The sequence below is a fragment of the Macaca mulatta genome, chromosome 14, assembly GCF_049350105.2.
Source record: "Macaca mulatta isolate MMU2019108-1 chromosome 14, T2T-MMU8v2.0, whole genome shotgun sequence".
Classification (NCBI taxonomy): domain Eukaryota; kingdom Metazoa; phylum Chordata; class Mammalia; order Primates; family Cercopithecidae; genus Macaca; species Macaca mulatta.
The window spans coordinates 95331323-95351890 of record NC_133419.1 but is presented as its reverse complement, the minus strand read 5'-3'; the positions used below and the strand labels follow the sequence as shown (position 1 = coordinate 95351890).

Sequence of the window (20568 nt, the reverse complement as noted above, 5' to 3'; positions counted from 1 at the left end):
TGAGACATACATAAACTGGGACATGGTGGCAAACATCACAGTTACTGCAAAACTTAGACTTAATGAAAGAGTATGATAGTGAAAGAACACAGATTTGGAGTCAAATAGACCTGTTAGAATCCTGGTTCAGTTACTATCTGCATGATTGTCCATGATTAACGTGTTTGATTCTCAGTTTTCTTATCTCTAAAATTGGGATAATGCCTGCATTATCTATTGCTGCATAACAAACAAACCCTAAAACAACAAACATCTATTACCTCATAAATTCCTCGGGTTGGGAATCCTGGTGTGGCCTAGCTGGGGGCCTCTAGCTCAAGGTCTCTCACTGAGATTACAGTTAGGATGTCAGCCTCATCTGAAGGCTCACTTTGGGGACAATCATTTCCAAACTGACTTGTGTGGTTGTGGTTGGCAGGACTCAGTTTTTGTTTTTGTTTTTTGTTTTGTTTTGTTTTGTTTTGAGACAGAGTCTTGCTCTATCACCCAGGCTGGACTGCTATGGCGTGATCTCGGCTCACTACAACCTCTGCCTCCTGGGTTCAAGCAATTCTCCTGCTTCAGCCTCCTGAGTAGCTAGGACTACAGGCATGTGCCACCATGCCTGGCTAATTTTTTTGTATTTTTTTTAGTAGAGACTGGGTTTCACCATGTTAGCCAGGATGGTCTCGATCTCCTGACCTCATGGTCTGCCTGCCTCGGCCTCCTAAAGTGCTGGGATTACAAACGTGAGCCACCATGCCCAGCCCGGACTCAGTTCTTAGCCAGCTGTTGGACTGAGGATCTCAGAGGCCTTTGTCAGTTTCCTACCACAGGGCAGCTCATGCCATATCATTTGGCTGCTTTCAGAGCAACCAAGCTAGAGGGTGAGAAAGGGCTCCCAAGAAAGCAAGCCAGTCTTTGTATAACCTAATGTCAGAAGCTTCAGCCTTGCATTTCTCCCATTTCCTATTCATTTGTAGTGAGTCACTAAATCCAAACCAAACTCAAAGGGAAAGTTTACAGGAGGGCATGGATACCAGGAGGCAAGGGCCAATGTGAGTCATTGTGGCTGCCTACCACAATGTCTTTAACTGAAGAGTTAAAAAATAGAACAATACTTAAGTAAAGCATCCTGTGTATAGTAGGAGCTTAATAAATAACAAATATTAGTGAATTAAAACATCCAGCAAAGAATCCTAACTTCAAAGCCACAAATTTGTACCTCCCCAAGAAGGCTTGATAAACCCTAAATTATCTAAAGTTGTCTAAAGGTGTTACTGTTTGATCACCAAGATGGATGTGCTTAATTATATTTCAGAATAAGTTTCAGCTAATGGAACAGAGATTTTTAAAATGTGTACTTAACATATGAGAACGAGAAAAATCATAGGGAAAGGGCAGGTGTTCCTAGTTGCTAGGAGATCAAAATCCCTATAGAGATTAGTCATTTTGAAGGCAATGCTTAATAATAACACTTATTTTTAATTGCAGTATTAGTGAAAACCATCAGGTGCCTAAAGTGCTGAGACTGGAGGCTGCAGCACTTATATTTCTCAGAAATAACATTAAGAAGACTTAGTTTTTGATGAAGGACATTCATTCCTGAAATGCAATCCTCTGACAACTCTGAGGCTCCTACTAAGAGTTAAATTATTTGGTTCTACATTTGATCTAACATATATATCATATGTTGGGATTATTTCTCTACACGATTGTTTCCCTGACAAGGCATACGCTTGTCCAACAGACTATTTTGAGTGCAGGGTCCCTGTTTTAGTTTTATTTACATCCCCAAGTCCTAGCACAGTGCCTGCACATAGAAGCCACTCGAGAAATGTTGGTTAAAAGTTGCTGATTTTAGTCCCATTTCTTCCCCTTTTAAAAATAATTCAGATTAAGATGCTTAGCACTCATGGTCTCATAAGGCATTTTTATTTTTACTATATTAGGTGAGATTCAGTAATTTTTTTTTTTTTTTTTTTTTTTTAAGATAGGATCTCACTTTGTCTCCAGGCTGGAGTGCAGTGGCGCGATCTTGGCTCACTGTAGCCTTGACCTTCTAAGTTCAAGTGATCCTCCTTCCTCAGCCCCTTAAGTCGTTGGGACTACAAGTGCACGCTATGATGCCCAGCTAATTTTTGTATTTTCTGTAGTAACGGGGTTTCTCCATGTTGCCCAGGCTGGTCTTGAACTCCTGAGCTCAAGGGACCCGCCCACCTTGGCCTCCCAAAGTGCTGTGATTACAGGCATGAGCCACCGCACTCAGCTTCAGGAAGTTTTGAAAACATTCATTTGAAGATCTGAAAATAAATCCATCATAAAAATCCAATTCTTTAAAACTTACCTGATATAGCTTTTTTTTTTTTTTGAGATGGAGTCTCGCTCTGTCACCAGGCTGGAGTGCGGAGTGCTGTGGCACGATCTCAGCTCACTGCAACCTCCAACTCCCTGGTTCAAGCAATTCTCCTGCCTCAGCCTCCCGAGTAGCTGGAATTCCAGGCATGCACCACCATGCCCAGCTAATTTTTGTATTTTTAGTAGAGACGGGGTTTCACCATGTTGGCCAGGATGGTCTCAATCTCTTGACCTTGTGATCCGCCCACCTCGGCCTCCCAAAGTGTTGGGATTACAGGCATGAGCCACCGTGACCGACCTTGAAATAGTTTTATAATAAAGTTCTACAGGAAACTACTAAAGCATATTAAATGTCCAGAGTCCTTAATATTCTTCCCTCTGCCCTTTTTTTTTTTTTTTTTTTTGAGACAGTGTCTTGCTCTGTCACGCAGGCAGGAGTGCAGTGGCCTGATCTCGGTTCACTGCAAGCTCCGCCTCCTGGGTTCATGCCATTCTCCTGCCTCAGCCTCCTGAGTAGCTGGGACTACAGGTGCCCACCACCACATCCAGCTAATTTTTTGTATTTTTAGTAGAGATGGGGTTTCACTGTGTTAGCCAGGATGGTCTCGATCTCCTGACCTTGTGATCCGCCCACCTCAGCCTCCCAAAGTGCTGGGATTACAGGCGTGAGTCACCGTTCCTGGCCTTCTATTCTTTAAAACAGTAAATTGGTGATTATGACAATATAACAAAGTAGATTTCTTTAAAAGTGAATATTGAATACAGATAAAATACATTGTCTAGGAAGGAAAAAATGGCCATGAATGTGAATTTTCCAAGATGAAAAAAAGGACTTTCATTCAAGTTCAAGAATCTGTTGTCATGAATCAATCATGTCAGTTCTATATTTCTGCTAAAATGTTAGGTGATTTCTTGCTCAGTTTCTGACTTTCCCTGTCAGTGAGTTCAGACTTCTTGATTTCACTCCCCATTTGCCGACAGATGCTGTGTTTCGAGCTGGAGCAAAGGTTTCTTTTCAGCATTGTGGCAGAGAGTGGTGGATTTTAACCCATTTCTTCATTCCTGCTTTATGTGTTTCTCCTTTGTCCTGCCACTCTTGTCATTTAACCCTTATCTTTCCTCTACTTTTCTCGTTTCCTAGCCTCTCCCTTTCTTCTATCTGATCTTCTTTCTCTTCACTTTGTACTTTTACCCCCACCCCCATCTTTCTTTTTCTCTTCACTCCTCATCTATATTCACCACCTGCTCTATTTTATAATGCACTTTTCTTTTTACTCATTCATTACTGAGTCCTTTTTTCTTGCCAGTCCTGCTTCAGCTGATCGTCATCGTTTTTCAAAGTCTGTGCTTAAAAGAACATGTCAGAATGTGTGTGCGTGCGTGCATGTGTGTGTGGTGTTGGAGGAGGGCAGGTAGGAAAGAAGAGACAATAGTTAGTGTTTATTACCACTTCATATTTTCCTATTTCAATAATTTGAGCATTGGCTGTTAAGAAGAAAGCTTGCCTCCCCTTCTGTCTGCCCATCATCATGTTCCCAGTTCTGATCCCACTCTTTTTAAAATGGCATTAATTTATGGCATTTAGAGCTAGAGACAATACATGGAGGGCATCACATCAGAGCACTTAGTAAAATAAACTGGACTGAGAGAAAGGAGTATACTACTTATGCCCTTGGAGATGATTCCTCAGAATAAAGTGGAAAAGACAGGCAAGAAAGAACAAGAGGACAAGCTGAATGGACTTGGTGCAACACAGAAGAGGCAAAGCCATCACATTCCAATACCACTCTAGAACTAGTGAACTTACAGAAACTGCCCCAAGCCAAGAAATATCCCACGGGTGAGCACTGAACACATTAGTGCACAGAGGATATACATTATAAACAAGGAGTCATTTTCCATCTCATTATTTTAATCAGTTTGTCAAAAAATCTGAACATGTGTACATAAACATTTGATTTGTTAAAATAATCTGTAGCATAGAAATCCCTGAGACACATTCAAAAATGACATCTTGACATGTATTCAATGCAAGTATTCACCAAACTAAATACCAAGGACTTGGCTCCTTTCCCTGATATCTGAGGCATATAATGCTTTAAAAAAATATATAGTATACTATATATGTAATTTACATCTTTGAAGCTAAATCATATTTTCTTTCTCTGATTCCTGGTTTTCTACCAGTTTACTGCTCCTGCATATTGTCAGTTCCAGACTGTAAGGAAGCCACATTGGAAAGCAGATTAGCACTTTCAACCTTAGGGTGCCAGTTAGTAGAATGACAGCAAGTGGAACTAGGAGGTCCCAAGAGATGATTTTGTCTAACCCATTCATTTTGCAGTTCAGGTGACAGAGGCTCAAAGGGGTTGTGATTTGCACAAGCCTGGCTGGTTCTGCCACTGCGACTGTAATCTTACGCACGTCCTTCAGTGGGCCTGGACCTTGGCTCCTTCCCCGGTAAAATGGACTGATGGTAATCACAGCGAATATTTTCCAGGTGCTTCCTACATGCCAGGCACTATCCTGAGTACTTCAAGTGTCTAATCTATCCTCTCAACACCTCCATAAATTATATATGCAAAGTGTGAAATATTTACTCTCTGGAAAAACGTTTGCCAATCCCTGGTTTAGATCCTTGAAAATTTAGAACATCTTATAATTAGATAGCACTTTACAATATACAAAGCACGTTGGCATACATCATCAATCTTTGTGTTGTAGGAGGATGGGCATTCATGCATTATAAAGGAGAAAGCTGAAACTCAAAGAGTTTAAATAACTTGCTTCATCAAGGCCACAGAGTCACATACCCAGGTTCTGACTCCAAACTGCACGCTCTTTACGTGAAACCCCCCCCTCTCCCCTGAATTACTGCTAGGGAAAGACTTGGAAACTGGAAAGAACTTGTGAATACTGAAAGCAAGTCAGACTGTCTCCTGATACAAATGTCATTCCAGGTGCATTCATGTAATTAGAGTCATCAAGTACTAAAAATACTAAATTTGTCATAAATTTGAGGGAAAAGCCTTAAAGTAGGATATGACAATCATAGGAAAGGCATTCTGAAATACATACAGTGCACTGATATGCATTTTTCTTAAGGTATGTTAGAGCTGAACCTACTCAATTTAATATATGCAAAATAAAATGAGCAATTGCCACATTTATCTTACTCTCTGATGAGATTAGTGTTAACACATTTTTCCATATTAACAATGTGTATGTGAGTAAAAATGCAATGGCTGGGCACGCTGGCTCACACCTGTAATCCCAGCACTTTGAGAGGCTGAGGCAGGCAGATCACAAGGTCAAGAGTTTAAGACCAGCCTGCCCAACATGGTGAAACTCAGTCTCTACTAAAAATACAAAAAATTGGCTGGGCACGGTGGCGAGTGCCTGTAGTCTCAGCTGCTCGGGAGGCTGAGGCAAGAGAATCACTTGAACCCAGGAGGCGGAGGTTGCAGTGAGCTGAGATCATGCCACTGCACTCCAGCCGGGGTGACAGTGAGAGACTCCGTCTCAAAAAAAAATAAATAAATAAAATGCAATTATACCTTCCTCATGCTAAATATTCCATAAATAATATGGTTAGTTCTAAATGGACTTAATACTAAAAAAATTGGTAAAATACATGATACTAATTTAACTATAGAGCTTGACAAAAACAAACAAACAAAATATATTCAAAGAAAGCCTAGGTGCTTCTTCCTAGTTTGCAAGTCCAGCTTAATCTAAATGGTAATCGTGATTCTTGAAATACGGCTTAGCTTTAAGGACGCATTTAAAATACATGATATGAGGCACCATCCTTTTTATTTTAGATTTATTGTACAACATACCTTGAGATATAATTTTAGACCTATAAATGGTAAGAGGATATCCTGAAATCAATGCAAGCAAAGAAGGAAGATATAAAATCATCAGTTGGGTGCCTGCTATTATAGGTACTTTCACTTCCTAAAGTGCTCAAAATGAGCTTGTGAAGTATTTTCCTCAGTCATTTTACAGATGAGGAAGCTGAGGCTCAGGGCTACTACGAATTTACCCAATGTCACATAGCTGGAATTCAAATCTAAACTACATTACCTTCAAAACCTGAACTCTTTCCCACTGCCCCATGTAGAATCCCAGGAATATCAAGATCACTGACTGTTATCTCATAAAAACTCATTTTAAGAACTGAACTTTTATCTTTATTCGGTGGCTGGCACTTTGTAATTGTAATTCTGCCCTCACTATAAAACTTCAATGGGGACATTTTCTCCAAAGCTTTTCATTTCTCCTCTCAAGAAAGTGAACTGAAGCACCTAGATTTAAGTGAATTTTTCAAGTATGTCTGCAAAAACATGTACAGAGAGGTAAAACTTGCTTTTTGATTCAGTTAATTGCACTAATCAAATGCAAAATGACTATTTACAGCAGAACTCTGTATAAAACTAGTTAATCTTGACCCTATCCACAATAATTAGTCACTGAGGGTCCTTATTCTAATAAGTGGAGGAGAAAACTCCCATTATTTCAGGCTTTAAGTCAACTAACTTTCTCATATTGATTTATGGTATCATTAAGACTGTCACAGTAATCAAACAGGTTCTGCCAATTGTTTTATCAGTCACGTTTACTTTCTGGAAGTGACAGATAATAAGCGCCCTAAAGAGAAAGACTTTGCCTTGTATAATTCTCTGTCTTCCCTAGGGCCTCAAGCTCAGTGTTTGGCACAGAGTAGTTATGTAGTGGCACCTGCTGAATATGCTGCTTACTCAGTAACTTTGTCAAATCAATGCACGTATGTTCAAGATTGGTTCCACAGCACAGTCCCAAGGGCACTGGAAATGTGAGGATATGCTATACCACTACGTTGACTACGAGGGGAACCTGCTGGCACCAGGGAGAAGTGCAGATTTAGCCTTTAACAAGAGACAAGAGTAAGTTAATAGTAGGCACTAATGGAGCTCCGAGGATCTAAGCATTTCACTAAAAACTGACAGAGATAAAACTGCCACTAACAGACATCATGAAACTTTTTTTTCTTTTATATGATTGCATAATGTAGTGCAATACCTTTCATTGTTCTGCAGAGGGTAATGCCAGCACTCCTGCAGGACTGGCATTACAGTTTAAATTTCAGGTCCAGTAAAGACATGAAATAAATAATTGTATGGAACTGACACTGTGGCTTCCTTCTCTTCTGTCTGTAAACACAGACTGGTTTTCTGGGAAGAGGGAAGAAGGTTGCTTCTGCTTTATTTTCACATCTGTAATTTTAATATGCCTTTAAAAAATCCAGGTTATGGAAAAACAGAAAGACAGAAGAAACATTAGGAGATGCTTATTCACATTGTAAAGGGATATATTCTCCATAGGGTTTCATTAAATACTGAACTCCCCTAAGTCAGTTAATTTGGGATTTGATTTAAATGCAGCTTTTCAGGAATACATTTCTTATGTAAAGTGAGGTGCACCCATGTATTCATCTTAACTCTCCTCCAAGGACAATCCTGCTTCCATTCACAGGACGGGAACAGATAGTACTTATTAAAGAAGTCAGCGGCCCCTCTTGGACGGCTCTCCTCACCTTTCTCAGGAGCCAAGGCTGTGAGGAATCCAAACAACAAAGACCCACCTGCAGCCACAGTCCTTCCACTCTCCACCAACAAGGCTCCTTCTACAACCAGAAATTTGCTTCACCTCGGTCCAGAAAAATGTGAATCGGGAACAGTGTGTATGAGATTTGGAGGCTGCACGGGCCACAAATCCGGCCTATGGCAGACGGGGAAATTCAGAGAAACCGCCTCAGCGGCTTCTCGCAGCTAAGCTATTTCATTTCTGCACTGGTTACAAGGTGAAGAAGAGCCCCCCCTTCACCCCTAAACAATGATGCTCATCAACAGCAAAGGGGGCCCAATTGCTAGCTGTGCAAAAAATATGGAAACCGGGCCCCCATCTCTGTGCCGAGTAACATTCATTGGTAAAATCGCCTTTTTCCCATAGAGCAAAAATAGGTGTTTGAAGAACTTACTCCCACGATTCGGCAGTCAAGGAGATGCACAGTAGAGGACCAAAAGGTAACAACTTGGCCTCCCCTGGGTCACTTCCAGGGGAGGGCGGCTTCACCGCTCAAACCAGCTGGCCAAGTTGCGTATGCTCTTGGGCCGGTCCCCAGCCCTCTGGACAGCCTGGCAGACCCGGCACCAAGGCTCGTCCCAGAAGGAGGTGATGTGGACAGCGTACCTCCGGCGCCAGTGGAAGTAGCGGCGATAGACCGCGGGGTTGCGGTCTAGGAAAAGCAGGTACGAGGCCAGGGAGGAGGCACTTGGGAAGTCGTCCACATGGATGAAGGCGCCGCGGGGCATGAAGCGCTCATAGTTGGCACGGTCGGGGCCCAGCACCACCGGCACTGCCCCAGCGAGCAACGAGTTGCGCCAGAGCTTCTCGGTGATATAATCCAGGTGCTGCGAGTTCTCGAAAGCCAGGTAGAACTTGTAGCGGGCCACTGTGTGCAGGAGCCCAATTTCGGGCACCGGCTGCCCGGGCCCGCCCCGGCCGAACACGTCCACGGCCACGTGTTGGCTCAGCTGGTGGTAGTAGCGAACCCGGGCCTGGCGCTCGTCCCAGTGGCTCACCACCCATGCCACCAGCCCCTGTTTCCGGGACAGTGGCGGGGCCAGGCCTGACGGCTGGTCGCCGGGGTGGCTCCTGGGGTAGAGGTAGCCATAAGGCACGAAGATGTCCGAGTCTGCCCTGTAGGAGAGCGTCCAGTTGAAGAGGTTACTTGCTAGGCTTCGCAGCCCTGGGGAGTGCGAGGGCGACTCGAAGTTCATCCAAACCCAGCGCTGGCCTGGGGGCCTGGGGCTGGAGGTCGCCAGGGCTTCTGCCGCCGCCGCTGCCTCCTCGTCGTCCAACACTCGCAGTTCCACCTCCTCGGCACTGCGCGCCTGGACGCCCCAGGGCGGGGGCCAGTCGGGGGGTCCCTTCACAAGGTCGCGGTGGTGGAAAAGCACGGCCTGAGCCTCCCCGTAGGACGCGCGGTCGGTGAGTAGGCGGCAGCCGCTAATGTTGAAGCGCAGCCGGCAGTCGGGGGGCGGCCTCGCGACGTTGCCGCGCCCCCCGAAGGGCTCCCACCACAGCAGCACGCCCACCGGTCGCGGCGGGGTTGGCGACGCCCAGGGCAGAGGCGGCAGCTGCCCCCAGCAGGCATAGGTGATCAGCGCCGTACACGTCAAGCCGGCGGCCGCCAGCGCCCAGACGGTCCATGGCAGCCGCCGGCCTCGGCGCCACCCGCGCCGCCCGCCCGCCGCCGCCGCCGCCGGTGAACCCCACGGCGCCCCCATGGCGAGAACGGGCTGAGCTGCCTCCGCTCGCCACGCGTCCGTAGGCGTGGAGGAGCGGCACCGGCTCTCATGCTGCAGCTGCGACTCCAGCCGTCGCTGTAGCTCGCCGCTGACCCGGGAATGGAAGGGGGCGGTCCCGGAATCCAAAGGCCGCAGGCCCAGCCCTGCTCCTCCCAAGTGCCGGGCGGGGCGAGCCGCCAGGGCAAGGTGAGCTGGCCAGGACGCCCAACCGGGCGCCGCCCGTCCCTTCCCTCCACTGCGCCCGGGGCCCAGCCAGCCCGACCAGGCCCCGGGAGCCTCCTGCGGCGCCTCCGCCCACTCCTTCTCCCAGCCCGCGCCCGAGGGCTCCCGGGCCGCGCCCCACAGGCGCCTCATCCACTACTCCTATTCTCTCTCAGCTGATCTGCTTTCCCTCTGCGCGCGCCCACCGCCCCGCGCCTCGCTCACGGTGGCCCGAACCCTCTTCCAGAGGGAAGGCCCGGTTCATCCCTGGGAAGGTGCAGGGGGCTCAAGACCTTCCAAAGCAGCTGCCGCGCAGGAGCAGAAGCTGGAACAGACGGAAGGCGGACCCGGCGCCGCAGGACGGAGAATCCGCGTCGGCTTCCTGCCGTTGGGCCTAGCCACCCGCCAGCGACGCCCGCCGGAGGGAGGGTTTGAGGGAGGGAGGGAGTCCAGAGGCCGGTTGAACGTACGAGCAGAGGCTCGGCCACCGCGTCCGTGGCCAGGACCTCGTGGCCCGCTGAGATGGGCGGATTGTGGAGGCAGCCCCCAGCGGCACGGCCTTCAGAGTCTGTGCATTTCGTGAAACTTGTTTTCAATGTGAGTGCTCATAAGAACATTCCCTTTGCCTGCCAGCCTAGTAAAGGATAGAACAAAATGTTTTCTTAGCAATCAAAACATGTTCTTTCCTTTGGTTCCCTAACAAATAGGTTTGACTTACCGGCTCATAGTAGTATTGCTTGTACCAAGACGCACAGGACTCATAAACCAAAGATGAAGATGTGGCCCCCCGAGGCCCTTGTCATCAAGGAATTTATTGTCCATTCAGTGAGATGAATGAATGAACATCACTATTAATGTTACCAAGCACTTAAACAATGTCTGCACCCATGAAAGTTATGTAAAATACTTTGGATGATAAAATGATGACGAAGATAAATATTCGAGCACCCAAGTTAAGGGTATGAAGGCAGCATTGCACTGGCCTCTTTTACTTTATTAGTGAGGCGACACTGGAGACATCTACGTCTACTGTCACTTGAGACATTTTTTACCTACCGGTTGAATTTGAATTTCTGGGTTTTGGCTTTGGTTTATGATATTCAACTTTTATTCAGGGGATTTCCAAATAGATCAGGGGCGGGGCTGCTGACCTAAGGAGAGGAGGCAGTTTTGAGAGAAGTTTTAGTAGATCACAACTGTGCATCAGTGGAGTCCCACTGATATTAGGGGAGAAATGGACAGTGCTGGGAATGGGGCAATCCTGCCAGGTGTTTTTGATGTTATGCCTACAGAAAATAAATTTGGGTTAGCCATATGAATTTATTACTAAGAATGTTTTCATTAAAAATCAAGTATAGGCCGGGCGCGGTGTCTCACGCCTATAATCCCAGCACCTTGGGAGGCCGAGGCGGGAGGATCCCGAGGTCAGGAGATCGAGACCATCCTTGCTAACACGGTGAAACCCCGTCTCTACCAAAAATACAAAAAATTAGCCGGATGTGGTGGTGGGCGCCTGTAGTCCCAGCTACTCGGGAAGCTGAGGCAGGAAAATGACGTCAACCCCGGAAGCGGAGCTTGCAGTAAGCTGAGATCGCGCCACTGCACTCCAGCAGCCTGGGCAACAAAGCGAGACTCCGTCTCAAAAAAAAAAAAAAAAAAAAAAATCAAGTATACAGCGTAAAAGCTTCTATAAAAGTGGCTTCAAGTGGCTCTTTCTGCAGGGCCACAGCCTCAGTTTGGAGGCTAGATGGAGGGTGTTAGGTGTTCTGGCTAGGCCCATCGACCTAGTGACGTTTCCTCCTACACAGTAAAACCTTTCATAATGCTTCGGGGTTTTTTTTGTTTGTTTGAAAAACAGAAATTAGAAATCAAATATTTTATTTGAAATTAGACATTTCAGTGAGTTTTCCACTCTTACTTTTAATTAAAAGAAAAAGCTATAAATGCACAAATAACTTGTTTCAACCAAATAAAGGAAAAAGTGTATTGGCTTCTCTTTTTATGCAATTCAGGAATCCAGCCATTTACTCACGTTCTTCTCCCACTTCAGTTAAATAAGACATTACAGATAGAGCCTAACATTTTGTCTGGCACTTGGCCGGTAGGCATTTGGGAAATATTACCCTGCTTGATTGCTTCCTTCCTCCACTCCCGATTTTCTCTTAAGCCTCTGAATGTTCCAAGTAAGCCATCTTTTTACCTGAAGAATGCCCGAGGTCTCGTGCATATCAATTTTCTTTGTGCCCTCTTACCTCGGTAGGGTTGAGACCACAAACTGCCCCTACTGTACCCTTATTTGGTGTGGGAGGAGCGGATACTAGGCAGTAAGGTGTGGCTGGATCAATGGAAACCAGTCATGACTTCGCAGACTGCTGGTTGAAGGTCATACGTGATCATTGTGCATCTCATACATGCACAACATTCACAGGGGACTGGATTGTTGTTCTTTTAAAAGAGCCATTGGTAGAGTAGTGGAGAAGGAAAGGGAGGAAAGGAGTTATGGGAAATTAATAAATTTACTCACTTATTCATTTAACAAATTGGGAAACATAGAAAACCGTTGCTACCTTCAAAAATCTACGAGAGAAACAGATAGTGGGGAGGGAAGGGATCATGGAAGGCTTTGAGAAGGTGGCTCCTGCAATAATTAGGAATCATTACAATGCAGAGGAAGAGGGCTGAGGTGTTAGTTCCCACAGAGGGAGCAGCACTGCAGAGGCCAGGGAGGGAAGACTGGGACAGTAGGCGAGGAATTACTAGGGAATAGTTTGGCAAAGGAGTTGGGGTTTATCCTGCAGGCTGTCAAGAAAGTCCTTGGAAGGCTTTAAGAAAGGAAGGAAGCGATATTCATTTTTAAAACGAATTCTTATTTTTATTATGTATGAGGAGGTTGACTATATGGATGGGGACATGGAGGGGGGGCTGCGGAACGCTGACTGTGTTTGTTAATGTAGGCTCTGGTTAATGGGTGTGTTTGGCTAAGGAAATTCATCAAACTATGCTTACATATGTACTTTTATCGGTGGATATTATACTTTAGAAAAAAGTTTCTAAGAAAAAATTATGTCATTAGTAAAGAGTGAGTTCGGTAAAAACAGGGTAAGAGTAGGGGTGTGATGTTCAGTTGGAATGTTATTGCTGTAATTCAGATGTGAAATAAAGAGGGCCTGAACTGAGACAGTAGCTGTGAGGATGAGGGAAAAAATGAAAGGAGGATAGATTCAGAGAGATTTAGGAGGCTGGTTCCTTTCTCCAGGAAGTCTTTCTGGATACCCACAAACATATATCCAGGGTAGTTTACATGGCCCTCCTGTGCACTGTCACACGTGCTGCATCGTGGGACATCCAGAGATCATGACTGTTTCATTCATAACTCCATCCTGAGCACCCACCATGGAACCAGGTATCTGGTAGTGTTCATCATCTCAATGAATATTTGTTGAATGAATGTATGCTCTTAAGGTATTACCAAAATTATCTGTTGGTATCTCTTTCCCCACTACACAACGGGAAGGTATCTGGAGATCTTGGCTATCTGAATGACTTGCTATGACCTTGAAATGTCCCTTAAGCTTTCAGTGGAAAATATTGTACATGTATTAAGCATAGTCCTGGCGACAGGCATCAGAAATGATATCAAATTAGGCTGCTCTCATTGGCCAAACCCGGAACGAGTGCTCATTCTTGAAGCAATCACTGTGGTCAGGGAATGGGTACGCTCTTTAGACCCTCCTCTGGAGCTAGAATCAGTCCCATCTGAGTAACAGATGTGGAATAATCTGTTATTCTTGAATAACAGTGCGGGGAGAGAAGTTACCCAAAAGAAAAAATGAGGTGGTGTTACCTGAAAAAGAGGGAAAGAATGCTAGGTGGGCAAAAACATGTCTGCTACCCATGTGGAAGGAGATATTACTATTCTTTTTTTTTTTTTTTTTTTTTTTTTGAGACGGCGTCTTGCTCTGTCGCCCAGGCTGGAGTGCAGTGGCCTGATCTCAGCTCACTGCAAGCTCCGCCTCCTGGGTTCACGCCATTCTCCTGCCTCAGCCTCCCGAGTAGCTGGGACTACAGGCGCCCGCCACCTCGCCCGGCTAGTTTTTTGTAGTTTTAGTAGAGACGGGGTTTCACTGTGTTCACCAGGATGGTCTCGATCTCCTGACCTCGTGATCCACCCGTCTCGGCCTCCCAAAGTGCTGGGATTACAGGCTTGAGCCACCGCGCCCGGCCGATATTACTATTCTTATAATGAAGAGGCTGGACTAAATGAACTCTAAATCATCTTAGATTTAGAACATGGAAGAAGAGTCCATGATTCTTTTACATTTGGTGACAACAAATGATTCTTTGTGCATTTAAGGGCCTCTCAGTTTCCACAAAATATTGCACAGAAATAACTGACTTTCAGTAGCAAGCATGAAGATGAGATCAGGCATGGAGAAGGATCTTTGGACCCTGAAGGTTGCAAAAGTAGTGTAGAAGAAAGCTCCATAATTCAAGACTCAATTTATGACACTGAATGAGCAATACACTCACAACATGCCAAAAGTGACGTATTAGTTTCCAAAATTTTATATTGGACAGAATTCTTTGGGAGCAAGAACTAGACCAACTGTGGTTCCTAAAATTCGAACTCATTTGTTATTCTTTCTCAAGGAAATAGTTCATTGATAATACGACTATCCTAGTTCATTTTAAAGCCTCTCCCAGTGTTACTCACCAGAGACAGATTTGATGTTTCCTATGGAAGCCCCAGAATGGGTTCTGACTGCGGTTCTGACTGCCTAGCTTTCCAGGTGGAGCCAAGCTCTGTCAGCATAAACTCCCTGAGATTCAGGCTACCCTCAAATGGGTTGTTACCCTTGGTTGGATCTGAGATCTCTGTGTCTGAACATTGGCCTGCTAAGTATGTTTTAAATTTCTTTCCTTGAAGAGAGAAAAAAGCAGTTGAGTCCCTTTCTACATTGTGTACTTACCAGGAAATGCTGAGGGCGTCAGTGAGCAGGTGTGGTTGGAATGGCTAATCTGTGCGCAAATAGGTGGAGACAGTTTCCTTTGTCAGGAACAATTGTTTAACCATGCATAATTGGACAGATAAGTATGGAATGGACTGTAGGTTAAAAATCAAAAATTGTGTACAATCAACGACATCCACAATCTATTATTCATTGTCCTGCTAAATCCTTTATAGAAAAATAAAACTGCTGGGAGCAGTGTCTCACACCTCTAATCCCAGGACTTTGAGAGGCCGAGGTGGGCAGATCACACAAGGTCAAGAGTTAGAGACCAGCCTGGCCAACATGTGAAAACCCATCTGTACTAAAAGTACAAAAAAAAAAAAAAAATTTAGCTGGACGTGGTGGCGCATGCCTGCGGTTCCAGCTATTCAGGAGCCTGAGGCATGAGAATCGCTAGAACCTGGGAGGCGGAGGTTGCAGTGAGCCAAGATCATGCCACTGCACTCCAGCCTGACTCTGTCTTGAAAAAAAAGGAAGAAAAATAAACCTAACACAAATTTATAAGTGCTTTTCTTTTTATCTAAGTGTGAAAATGTACGGGCCTTAAAAGAAATTGTTATAGATAGTCAATATGGGAATTTATTTTATTTACACTAATGTGTTGTACTTTTTATGCACTCAAGTTCTTCCTGTACACTTACTTGACAGAATAGGAAATGCAAGAATTGTGGATGCTCAGAAAAATGGACATAGTGAAGTTTTGGTTAAAATCAGAAATGCAGTCGTCCCTCCATATCCATTTGCACAGAAAGAACTGGCTTTCAGTTGCAAGCATGAAGATGAGATCAGGCATGGAGAAGGGTCTTTGGACACTGAAGGTTGCAAAAGTAGTGTAGAAGAAAAGCTCCATGGATATCAAAATCTCTAGATGCTCATGTCCCTTATATAAAATGGTATAGTATTTGTATATAACCTGCATAATCCTCCAGTGTACTTTAAATAATCTCTAGATTACTTTATAATACCTAATAAAATGTAAATGCTATGTAAATAGTTGTTACACTCTATTGTTTAAGGAATAATGACCAAAACCAAAAAGGTGTGTACATGTTCAGTATAGACGGAACCATCCTTTTTTTTCCCGAAAGTTTTCAATCCAAATTTTTTTGAATTCAAGGATATGGAACACACAGATATGGAGGCTGACTGTAATTTCATGATATTTTAAATGTTTCAAGATTTTACCTCTACATTCTCGTTTTTAAACTACCTTTTCCTAAAATAGAGTTTATTTTCAGTCATGTGGAAAAAATTATACAATACAAGGCTTACACAAAATAAAATTATTTTGACATTGAGATAAACATGTTAACATCACACAGTGCAATGCCTGGCACATGCCTGTCAAATATTTAATACATATTTATTAAATAAATTAATAAATGAATGAATGAATAAACATCACTATTTATTTTACATTTCTTGAGGTACTAATGAAACAATGTAATTCCTGCACTTACGAAGATTTATATGAAAGAATTTGGACTATTAAATAATGATTAAGATAAATATTATGGTACCGAAGTATAGGGTAAAAATGGTAAGTATCACATCAGACTCTCCAGATCTAATCCACATTCACCAACACTGTTCCTTGCCACCATCCCAAGTCTACTTGAATCCTTAAATGAGTTAGCACAAATCCTGTACAGTTTCAGAAACTCAAATATATGTGGTCTGGGCTTACTGTGGTACCTGTTCTCAGTACTTCTACGTGGCTGCACCCTAACTCAAGGTAGCCAGAGTTTAACTCAGAGAGGTAGACCAACTCTCTTCAGATGGAGGAAGGGATCTTGAGTACCCTCTTCCTCCCCTTTTCTGGTCTCGTTTCTTACACAGACCCAGGATGTGCTTCATGGAAGAAAACAGAGAAATGATGTCTTTTCCTATAGGTAAGGTAATTCTTTCCTAAGGTAAGGTAACCAACAGCCAATTAGCACAGAACAGTGGTTCTAACTGGGCTGCTCACGTTCCTTCCTGTAATTCTTCCTCTAAAAGGGCCTGGGGCACTTGTAATATTAAGAAATACTTGTTGGATGGAAGTGGACAAAATTAGGGACAGATAGTAGATTTTTGACAAGTATAGAAAATGAAAGGGTAAATGCATGTTACTTATGTTACAAGGAAGAAAACATGCCTGAAGTCGGACAGCCAATTTTATGGTTCCAGATCATGCTTTCTGTGGCCAAATAAACCACAGCCCAGAAGTCTTGCACAATGTATAACGATGAAATCACATTAATAATGCTGGCTGTAATAAGATTAATTTTAACCACCCCAAAGAAAATGTTTGCTCTGTATTTAATCTTAGTAATGTTTAGTGCAAGTCAATAAACTCTTGGTCTTGGGCTGGGGGAGGGAGGGAGAGAGAGAGAGAGAGAGGGACAGTGAGAGAGAGAGAGAAAGAGAGAGAGAGAGAGACATAACTGCATTGCAGGAATAACTGTTCTGGCAGCACCACCGGGCACTGCATGAACGGATAGCCTCTTTCTTGAGTAAGCTCACTGTTCAAACACTTAGTTTCCTGGATCATCCAAGGCAGCAGGGAAATAGCGGCAAGTCTTCAATGAAAAACGTAGATGCATTCTGACCACCCATTCTCTGAGCCCACTCTTCATCATTTCCAGCACTGAATTAGCTGTTTAGCTTCCTTGGCTCCTTTGAAGCGCTCCCATTTCCCGATTCACAGTCTGAGAAATACCGATGAAGGTTGCTAGTAGAGATTTTGATATGATGACCCCAGTATTTGCTGAGTTACTTTATACAATATTTAGGTTTCATTTACTTTTATATAAAAGTAAATTAGCAGGCTTATGGTGCTATTTTCAAAGTGTTTCCAAGCAATACAGGACTGAGAATTGTTCTATGTTGATATTTGTAGGGGTACATTAGGGTCAGATCTTATTTGGGCTTACAAATCTGCAAAAGCTATAACTTCATTCAGTAACATTTATCGAATGCCAATTATGTGCCAGGCATATGAGGTGTAACTGAACAAACAAAAAATATCTGCCCTTGTGGGACATGCTAGCTATCATACTCAACACACCCATTTTAATTATAACTTCAAAGTAATTCCACACCTGAGTCCAAAGGTTGATGTCAGAAGTTGTGCTTGTGTTAGACTTTCAGTAACCCTGACCAATTGCCTTTTGAAACCATATTTCCTTGATTGCCTTATCAATTCATCCTTTATGACTTCTGTATTGATCAAGTGTCATTGTCAGAGTACAAAATTAGACACTTGTCTTTGCAACTTTCTCATCCCCATTTACCATTTGTTAGGCAAGGCTTTTCAGAATGTAAAAAAAAAAAAAAGAAAAGAAAAAAAAATTCAAGTTAAAGGGAAGCAAATTTCCTTCCGGGGAAGGAGGTAGACATGAGTCCCTCCATCCAATCTTTTCCACTCTCTCTCCTTTAGTTATGGAGGCATGATGTGGAATTATAAATTAGAAGGAAGCTATTTAGCCCACAAACATGTGCTCCAAGCAAGAACTGTAATTAAGTCAGATAAAACTAAAGGTAGCTGTATTAATTAGGATTTTTTTGGTTACGAACAGCACATATAGAGAAAACCACCCATCACAAGCCCTGCTCTCTAGACACAATGTTCAGCAGATCTCTAGAACTTATTCACCTTGCACAACTGAAATTTTATGCTTTTTGACTAGCAATTCCCCTATTCTCCCCAGCAGTCCCCAACCCCAGCCCCTGGCAACGACTCTGCTTCCAAATGTTTTGACTGCTGTAGATACCGCATATAAGTGGAATCATGTAGTATTTGTCCTTCTGGAACTGACTTATTACATTCAGTGTAATGTTCTCCAGGTTCATCCATGTTAACTTCCAAGCCCCCGTCTCTCTCTGTGTGTGTGTGTGTGTGTGTGTGTGTGTGTGTGTGTGTGTGTGTGTGTGCGCGCGCGCGCGCGCGCATGTGTGTGTGTTTTGATAGGAGCTGAAACATTCTGGAAACTAAGGAGGCATAGTTCTTAAAATGGACCATGTTGACTACAAAATTGATCACCCTATTTTCATCCAAAGTCCTACTGATTTCTTCCTTCCAGAGTGTAAACTTGCAGATTTCTGTCAGGATTAGGGAGAGAGTAATCTAGGCTATGAAGAATGCATAAGCAGTTTCGTATGTGTTGTATGGGAGGAGGTGGAAATACTCCTTAAAATGTCAAGTGTAGAAAAATTGGATACAAATGAATGCTAATCAATAAGGCTGAGGTTAAGTAAATTTTGGTATAGCCATATCATGACATATAACCTGTAAAATCGTAATTTAGACAAATATTTTACATAGGAAAATGATCATAATGTATGGCTAAGTGAAAAAACGAGGGCTACAAAATGTATATAATATGATAGCACTTTTATTAAAACCAAAAACCTCTTCATTTTATAATTTCTATCTCTATAAATATTTCAGTTGTAAGATAAAGGATGTGTTAATAAAATAAACCATAGGCTAGAGCTCTTTAAAAATGAGATTAAAAAGTTGTCTTTAAAAAAAAAAACTGTCCCAACAGATGCAGCTGTAAGAAAATAGTTTTCCCAATCAATTTGTTTTTTTATTTTCTACTTTTAATCTGTGTACTTCAAAGATGCTTTTGCCACGACTATTTGGCCAAATTAATTAGTGGGCTGTGGTCGGGCATGGTGGCTCATGCCTGTAATCCCAGCACTTTGGGAGGCCAACGCAGTTGGATTGCTGGAGCCCAGGAGTTTGAGACCAGCCTGTGCAACATGGTAAAATCTCATCTCTACTAAAAATACAAAAATTAGCTGGGCGTGGTGGTGCATGCCTGTAATCCCAACTACTTGTAGGACTGAGGCAGGAGGATCGCTTGAGCCCAAGAAGCCGAGGCTGCAGTGAGCCGTGATTGCGCCAGTGTCCTCCAGCCAAGGCGACAAAGTAAGAGAAAAAAAAAAAAGCAGCCTGTAAGCCCTTATGACACCAAGTTATCCGGTATCTGCAGTGACTGTTTCTGGCATGAATTGAGGAAACTCCGAGGAAACGGAAACTGAGGACCCTAAGACAGAAACAGAAACTGAGACAGAAATAGAAACTAAGGACCCTGAAACTCAAGGACACTGGAGCCAGGAGGCAGATAAAATGAAAATGGAAAGTGAGCAAGTTGCAAACATGTTTGGAAAAAACAGCATTTTTGTTTTATTCCAGATCACAGTAGGAGTGTTTCTAGGTTATTACATCATTAAGTATGAAAATGACTGTTGGCTTAAGATTGCTGTATATTTTTATAATGTTAAAGAAACCTCCTTGTAATCCTGCTTTATTAAGAGAAATACTTATTGAGTTAAGAAGCAAAACAAAACAATTGCATCATATTATATAATAACTTTAAAAATCATCTCCTATTTTAGGCATTTTAGGTGGTTTCAGTTATTCACTATTATAAATAATTCCTATACTTGGATCCAGTTGGGAAAATACACAATGGGGCAATGAAGAACAGAATTCAACTACAAAAGGAACTAGGTCCCCAAAGTGGAATAAGAATGAAACTTCAACGCGGAAACAGTGCCATGAGAACAACTGTAAATAGTATTAGAGGATGGTCAGAAAAGGAGAGACCAGTTCAGAGCACCCAGCCCAGGCAGCAAATCTGAAAATAAATGACAGGGAGCTTGTCATTGGA

General features: G+C 43.4%; 1 protein-coding gene across 1 annotated transcript; it reads right to left on the bottom strand.

The window, feature by feature from the left end:
* Nucleotides 1-4230: 4230 nt before the first annotated feature.
* Nucleotides 4231-11868, bottom strand: FUT4 (fucosyltransferase 4). Its single transcript, XM_015115488.3, has one exon. It carries the CDS (start codon nt 10044-10046, stop codon nt 8451-8453), a length of 1596 nt encoding a protein of 531 aa, XP_014970974.3. The 5' UTR covers nt 10047-11868; the 3' UTR covers nt 4231-8450.
* Between the last annotated feature and the right edge of the window lie 8700 nt (nt 11869-20568).